General features: G+C 37.6%; 1 protein-coding gene across 1 annotated transcript; it reads left to right on the top strand.

Annotated features, from left to right (window-relative positions):
* Positions 1-5,731, top strand: LOC120006123 (NADPH--cytochrome P450 reductase 2-like). Its single transcript, XM_038856026.1, has 18 exons — positions 1-348; positions 432-491; positions 582-658; positions 759-816; positions 907-990; positions 1,099-1,135; positions 1,835-1,904; positions 2,004-2,198; positions 2,298-2,390; positions 2,606-2,831; positions 2,927-3,010; positions 3,098-3,249; positions 3,771-3,867; positions 4,246-4,395; positions 4,491-4,568; positions 4,683-4,805; positions 4,925-5,038; positions 5,316-5,731. Exons 1-18 carry the CDS (start codon positions 1-3, stop codon positions 5,394-5,396), a joined length of 2,127 nt encoding a protein of 708 aa, XP_038711954.1. The 3' UTR covers positions 5,397-5,731.
* Positions 5,732-8,243: the final 2,512 nt, after the last annotated feature.

Genomic DNA, 8,243 nt, shown 5'->3' with positions numbered 1-8,243 from the left:
ATGCAATCTTCTTCAAATTCTATGAAGGCGTCGCCTCTCGATCTGATGTCGGCGATTATCAAAGGAAGGGTGGACCCCTCTAATGTTTCTTCGGAGGTTTCCGGAGAGGTTACCTCAATAATATTTGAGAATCGAGAGTTCGTCATGATATTGACCACCTCCATCGCTGTACTCATTGGATGTGTGGTGGTGCTAATTTGGCGAAGATCCGGCTCTCAGAAATCTAAGGCTTTGGTGCCTCCTAAACCCCTGGCTGTCAAGCTTCCTGAGCCTGAGGTCGATGACGGAAAGTCTAAAATCACTGTTTTCTATGGTACACAGACTGGAACCGCCGAAGGATTCGCTAAGGTTTGCCTTTATTGCATATACATGTGTTTGGCCTTCGGGTTGTAATTATCGGTGTTTATGCTTATTACTCGATCTTTTTACAGGCGCTGGTGGAAGAAGCAAAAGCTCGATATGAAAAGGCTGTTTTCAAAATTGTTGATTTGGTATGTTTGACTTTCTTTGAAAAAGAAAAGTCTTGAATTGACTTTGAATGTCCTGTATAGGATGTTAATGCTGAGTTGAATTATATGTAGGATGATTATGCGGAAGACGATGACGAGTATGAAGAGAAATTGAAGAAAGAGAAGTTGGCTATCTTCTTCCTGGCCACGTGAGTGATCATCTGTAGCTGGGGGATTGTGATATTGTTTATTTTTCTTTTGTTGATGTTATTCTGTTGCTCCTATTAATTATTCGCTGGCCTGGTGTAGATATGGAGATGGCGAACCAACAGACAATGCGGCTAGGTTCTATAAATGGTTCCTCGAGGTAGGCTTTGGCTAATTTTTTTGGTGTCTGAAACTCTCTTTCAATTGAACCAGACTTTTTAAGTTTTTGGTTTGTGTAATTGTGGTGTAGGGAAAAGAGAGAGGGGAATGTTTTCAAAACATGAAGTTTGCAGTGTTTGGCCTTGGGAATAGACAGTATGAACATTTCAACAAGGTTTGGGAAAAAGATTAAACAAATTCTTATTTGATGCCATTAGTTTTAGTTTCTAGCTGCTCCTAATTATTGATTGCAATTTATTACTAATTTTTCATCTTCAAACAGGTTGCAAAGGAAGTAGATCAAATCCTTTCCGAGCAAGGTATTCTATTATGTTAAGTTTAATTGGCTTTCTATAAATGGGTGTTAGAAAATGTGCAAATTAACCTTATTTGACTACTTAGGCATGAATGTGATGTAATTAACGCTCTTAGACAAGTTGGCACATCTGTTTTGTGAGTATGGATGGAATATAATTTATACTATAATTTTATCATCATGTTCTTAGCTTTCAATTGAATTGCATTTTGTGCTCTTGTAATGCCGTGGCATTGCATTGCTGTTATTGCTGAAGAGTAATTGGACTTTGCTTATAAGTCTAGTAGTCTTTAGGACTAATCTTGTGCGTTACTAGTAAGCATAAATGCTAGTTCCAAGTGACAGCAAGTTAACTTTCAGCACTGTAGCATTTACCAGCCAGAAATTGCACATTACATGGATGATAATTTATCCTAAATTCAAGTTAACTTTCAACGTGAAGTTTGCAGTGTTTGGTCTTTGTAATGAGTGAGTGAGCCGTGAGCGTGTTCCCTATTTTTAGCAAGTGAGTGTGTTCCCTGTTTCCAGGCTTGCAAATATCCTAATTTTGGTAAATTTGGCTTGATAGGATTTGGTTTCGATGTTATCCATGTTGCCAGTGTGTTCCATATAATGATCAATACCCTGCGTACTTTTATGGACTCATTTTCGTTTTTCCCCTCAAATATCTGTTCTTAAATAGTGTTTTTCATTTTCCCCCCAGGTGCAACAAGGCTTGTCCCAGTAGGTCTTGGTGACGATGATCAATGCCTTGAAGATGATTTTACTGCATGGTAATCAGAAAGAGAGATTTCTTTTGATTGTAATTGTAGAACACATGCATCATCTGATCATGTTTACTTCAATTTCTTGTTGTGCATTATGCAATCCAGGCGAGAATTAGTGTGGCCGGAGTTGGATCAGTTGCTTCGAGACAAGGATGGTGCAACAACTGTCTCTACTCCGTACACTGCTACTATACCAGAATATCGCGTCAAATGTTATGACACATCAGATGCATCAGTAGAAGAAAAGAGTTGGAGTAATGCAAATGGCCATGCTGTTGTTGATGCTCAACATCCATGCAGGTGTGATTTATATGATCAGTGAATTTTTCAATCTCATTCTAAGCATGTAATTTCTCCTGGGTAATCTTAAATATAATAATTTTCTTTTGCTGTGTGAAGGTCCAATGTAGCTGTGAAGAGAGAGCTACATACTCCTGCATCAGATCGTTCTTGCACCCATCTGGAGTTTGACATTGCCGGAACAGGGCTTTCGTAAGTTCCTTTTCTAGAGCACATGATGTTTTATTTTAATTTCTTTACTTACAAGTTTCAATGTTGCTGTCTGTTTTTTTGTTAATTTTCTGAAAGTAAAAGATGGATCAATACTTTATTATCCTATGAAATCAATAGATCGCAGCATTAAGTAGAAAAATTGTCTAGAGCAGGAATAAACCTCATTATATACTAATTCTTGTCTGCAATCTCAGATATGAAACTGGGGACCATGTTGGTGTTTACTGTGAGAATCTAACAGAAACTGTTGAGGAGGCAGTTAGGCTGTTGGGCTTGTCTCCAGATACTTACTTCTCCCTCCATAGTGACAAAGAAGATGGTACACCACTTAGTGCAAGCTCGCTGCCTCCAACTTTCCCGCCATGCAGTTTGAAAACGGCCCTTGCTCGCTACGCTGATCTTTTGAATTCACCCAAAAAGGTTGGTCTTCCCCCTAGAGACTTGAGCTGTTTCCTGGTGTTCTTTGAAGCACTTGCGTGCTGATGAATAATTTTCTCGATGCTTGTTTCTTCCAGTCAGCTTTACTCGCTCTGGCAGCCCATGCTTCTGACCCAACTGAGGCCGATCGATTAAGACATCTTGCATCACCTGCTGGAAAGGTTGTCATAAAAATGTTTATATCTTACATTAGTCCCATCAGTTTCTTAATATTTGGTATTCTGAAACCTGGTTGTGCATTTGTGCAGGATGAATATGCACAATGGGTGATTGCAAGTCAGAGAAGCCTGCTTGAGATTATGGCTGAATTTCCGTCTGCCAGGCCTCCACTTGGGGTCTTCTTTGCTGCAGTTGCACCACGTTTACAGCCCAGATACTATTCAATCTCATCATCGCCAAGGTGGCTTCCTACTTCCCTTTTCCTTTTCTTTTTCCTGAGTAAAGCTTTTGGCCATCTTGTCATATACATGAACCATATAATTCACTAGGGAGATCTTCTGGTGCTGTCTTATTCTTGGATTGACTTGACACGTGTTTGATGTTACGAGATAAAGGAACAATGCTTGTGTTTCAATGAGCCTCAAATGATCTCTTCATCATCTTGGATTTGTAGCCATCCTATTTGGTTGTTTACTTTCCAGCTTCCTAGGTTCCTTATGACAATTGTATCCTTGTTGGCTAAATTATTTTTTACAGTCCAATACCATGTTTATTCGAAGAGCATGCTTGGTATTTTTATGGAGTTTTTAAGAAAACATTTGTTGGCAATTAGGTCTTCAGGATTTTTTGCCATGAAAAATATTTTTGAAGGCACCTCCCTGTTTATTTCATCATACTCTTTTTGGTATTTCTTGCATTTTATTCATTTTTTAAGGTATATGTAACTATGCCATGCTCACTCCCTGCTATTATGGTATGCAGAATGGCACCATCAAGGATTCATGTTACTTGTGCACTAGTGTATGAGAAGACACCTGCGGGGCGAATTCATAAAGGAGTATGCTCAACTTGGATGAAGGTACCTTGTGTACTCTATTTCCTTTCACAATTGGTCAAGCAAAATGTAATTGGTTAAGCAAAAGGTTGAGAACCTAGATTTAATGTTCAGGTACTAGCAGGTGGAGAGAAATGGCAAGTGCACTAGTGTACGAGAACCTAGAACCAGAAATATTGTAGATACCTTTGATTTGTCGACTTCATTTGGGGAATTAGGATTCATTTTCGTCATACATAATCTATCTAATTATTGTTTAGCAATGATGCCTACTTCTTAGGCAAGCTCACTTATGTTACTTCTGAATGATATTTTCTGCTCAGCTTCTATTATTTCTTATAGCTCTAACTGTCTCTGTATGATAAAATAAAATCTTAAGAGTGCCCTTGGTTCTTATTTCAGAATGCCGTGCCTCTGGAGAAGAGCCATGAAAGCTGTTGGGCGCCCATCTTTGTTAGGCAGTCAAACTTCAAGCTTCCTGTTGATACTAAAGTGCCTATTATAATGATTGGCCCAGGGACCGGATTTGCACCTTTCAGGGGTTTCCTGCAGGTTTGAACTAGCAAGTTCATGTTTGATGTTCGACTTTCCTCGTGTCACATTGAAGTATTTATCTAATTTTTGGGATTTGTGTATTTCTTTTTCAGGAAAGATTAGCTTTGAAAGAGTCTGGAGCAGAACTTGGATCATCTATATTATTTTTCGGTTGCCGGAACCGAAGACTGGTTAGCCTTTTTTTTTTATTTCAAATTCTCCTTGGTTTTGTGGATGGGAGGGTGCCGAGGCATTCTGTGTAACTAATTTTCAATAGCTTGATTTAATGCGACCTACATGTGCAGGATTACATCTATGAGGAGGAGCTGAATAACTTTGTAGAAAGTGCTGCACTTTCTGAGCTCATTGTTGCCTTCTCACGTGAGGGACCCACAAAGGAATATGTGCAGCATAAAATGATGGAGAAGGTACCTGAACTATTTCACCTACCACTTTTTGTCTGAGGAAGATGTGCTTTTGAGTTAAATCGGGTAATCGATCTATTTCTGGAATAGAATCTTTATGCATGTCTTTTATTTGTATACAGGCTTCAGATATCTGGAATATGATTAATCAAGGGGCTTATATATATGTTTGCGGTGACGCCAAAGGCATGGCCAGAGATGTTCACCGAACTCTCCACACTATAGTGCAGGAGCAGGTACGTTTGTCAGTTTGATTCTGGAGCTAGATTAGCTCATCAGTCACTTGTTCTGTTGTAACTAGCTATCTTTCATAAAGGCAAAGTGCTTGAAAAGAAGCAGCTATTTGAAAGTGGTATTTATCCAAGGCTAAAAACTCGAGAGAGCTTCTTGTGAACTAGTGAAAATTATCGCTTTCATATGTTTCCTTTGGGGTTCCCCATCTCTTTTTCTTCTTCATTGTTCTTATATATACTAGGTTTTGTCGCCTTACCATTTGGTTCTCGTTGATTTCAGGGATCTCTAGACAGCTCCAAGGCTGAAAGCATGGTGAAGAATCTGCAGACTAGTGGAAGGTATCTCCGGGATGTATGGTAATATACTAATCTGCCGTGTCGAGGGGGAAAATATCGAAAAAGGATGCATTTATTAATCATCGAAGCCAATTTATTAAGATTAAAGAAACTTTGTAAGGCTCCTCTTGATGCCAGGAAAGGGTGGTTGCAATTGTCTTCTCAGTAGTCGGTTCTCAGACTTCCCCAGCAGGGAAAATTTTTTTGTTCATATAATATATTTACACAAATACTGTAGTAATTATAGATAGGTATGAATTTTATCGAAGTTGTTTGTATGAATTGAGGGACAGAATGTTCCAATATGTAGCTGAATTATTTATTATAATGTGAAGTTGAAGGATGGTCCCTTTTTTGTTAGTATTTTGTTGTTAGTTGAAAGTGACTCTCAGAAGTCCGACAACAACAGTGTGTTATTGGTGGGGGAGAATTGAAAGCAACCACAAATGATAATTGGTGGCAAACCAAACCGAAAGCTGAGAGATTGGACTGTCTCGGCACCACAACTAATTGGTGGCAACACAACATACATGTTAGAACAAAACCAAAAGACACCACAACCACCTGTGCTTTTGGTGGTTGGGAAATAAGGGTTCCAAGTACACCAGATTTTCAGATATATATATATTCTCCAAGAAACATGATGTTTGAACAACATGTTGCAGAACGGTTTTTACGCTTTTTGGATCATTTGAAATTTAAAATTGTCTAGTAGAAATTAAAAACTTAAATCTCGAAATTGTGTAAAACTTGATGGACTGACTCAAAACGTCGATTCGCACCGATCCGTAGCATTTCTCTTATTTTATGAATATTTTATTTTTGTTATATCTTTTAAATTAGACGTCCATATCGCGTTTTTATGATTTTGATTTGTTTTAGATTATTAGTAATAGTGATTTGTGGGCCGAACCCGATTTTGACATTTTTGTCATATTTGTCAATTTTTAGGATTTCTTGTTTTTTGTTTGAATATGATTATGAGCCATCATTAAGCATCTTTGAAATAAAATAAATCCATCTTTTGGAGTATTGTCTTGTGTTATTTTTTTTCTCGTATTGACGGAGTTTGCAATTTTGATTCGTTTCCGCTGCGTTAAAACAAGATACATTTGCTAATGGTGGCCTCCAAGGACGGCGTTCCAATCCGGCGTTGACAAGACTCACATATATAGATATATTTCTGTCAATATTATCACACAAGGTAATATGTCTATTTTTCACTCTCTATAATTCTTTTTGAATATTGTAATAAAAATTTACATTTTTTTTTTCTTCTGTAGATAAGACCTACTGGAATTAAGAAAATTAATAGCGCTTGGATACACAAGGTAATTCTGCCATATATGGAGAGATTTATGATTAAAAGGAGGAGACTATGGAACTCCATCTTATTAGTTTCACTGATTCTACCTATCATGACATATGCTGCATGCAATTCTTCTTGTCCAAACCTCCAGGTGCAAAACCAGTTGGAGTTGTTGAACAAGCCTCCCATTGAATCCATTAACGTATATATACCACAACTCAAATGGGTGGTGGTTATTTTCCTGCACAAGGGTTTGGCAAAGCCAGTTACTCTAGAAATATTAAATATGTTGATGAATCCACAAAACTCAGAAACCCTAGAAGCTTCACTAGCCAACCCACTTGCTACGACATCAAAACTCACAAAAATGACGATATGGGAATACACTTTTATTATGGTGGGTCCTGGAAGAAATCCTAATTGCCTGTAAACAACTTTGTTAAGACTTGATAACCTATTGTTTTTTTCTTTTCACAATATGGTCCATCATGCATGTATTAAATGTTATCGAGGTTTAGGGTTTATGTGCTCCAATATGTAAATAAATTGTGAATATTATCCAAGTAATAAATGCCCAAGTTTCCTTTGGATCCCAACTCCCAATGAACGTGATTCCATGCCTCATTGGTAAGTGCTACCTGATCCCATTGATAACAAGATTAGGGGAGGTTGAGTGTTGACTTGACACACAATTTTTATTTTAAAATCAAATTTCTCACTTTTATATTGTTTAAAATTTGAAGATCAAATACTCTCTCTTTCATCTTTCATCTTCCTTCTCTGTCACTTTCGTGATTCGAAAATACTATGTATCCCTAATATTGGGATCCGTGAACGTACATAACATACATGGCCATCCACGTAGGATGTACACAACGCTAACTTTTCTCGATTTTCTCTTAGTTAGCATCTCCTTTGAATTTTGATTTTTCTCTGTCAAACACATCCTCTCATCGACGACGCTGAAAGCTACTGGGTACATAAACCGTGATTTGGAGCTACGATCGACATCGATGTACGATTTTAAGAAGATCGATCGAGAGAGAGAGCAGAGTGAAAAGAAGGTGAGATGTCGGTAGCCGCCGAACCAACGTGATATCATGCGTGGTACCTTCCAGAGACTTCGACTTTCGTCTTTCTTACTAAGCCCTACTTACTTAATGCGGTCTTCATGTTGAGGAAGTGGGGTATTAGAGCATCTCCAATGGCAAAACTATTTCAAGCACTCTAAAATATCTTGTAATTTGTGCGCATTAAATTATCAAGACTATCCTCTATAATGATATGCAATATGAAACACTCCAAACTTAAAATTTTCAACTACAATTTTACTACTTTTTTTCTATTCTACTCTCTCTCTCAACTAAACTTACAAGTGTCAAATGTTGAGTGGTTGTGCAACTCCAAATTGTAATTGAAAATTTTACCATTTTGTTGGCCCAGTAAAATTTTACCATTGTAGTTGTTCTAATGTTATAGGAAATTATGTATATACTATTTTATAAAAAAACTCACATTTTATCCCTATTGGATTTCAAAATTATACTATTATCCTTGACAAGT

Source organism: Tripterygium wilfordii, chromosome 9, assembly GCF_013401445.1.
Source record: "Tripterygium wilfordii isolate XIE 37 chromosome 9, ASM1340144v1, whole genome shotgun sequence".
Taxonomy (NCBI): Eukaryota; Viridiplantae; Streptophyta; class Magnoliopsida; order Celastrales; family Celastraceae; genus Tripterygium; species Tripterygium wilfordii.
The sequence above is the reverse complement of the archived record's forward strand: the minus strand, read 5'-3'. Positions and strand labels throughout refer to the sequence as shown.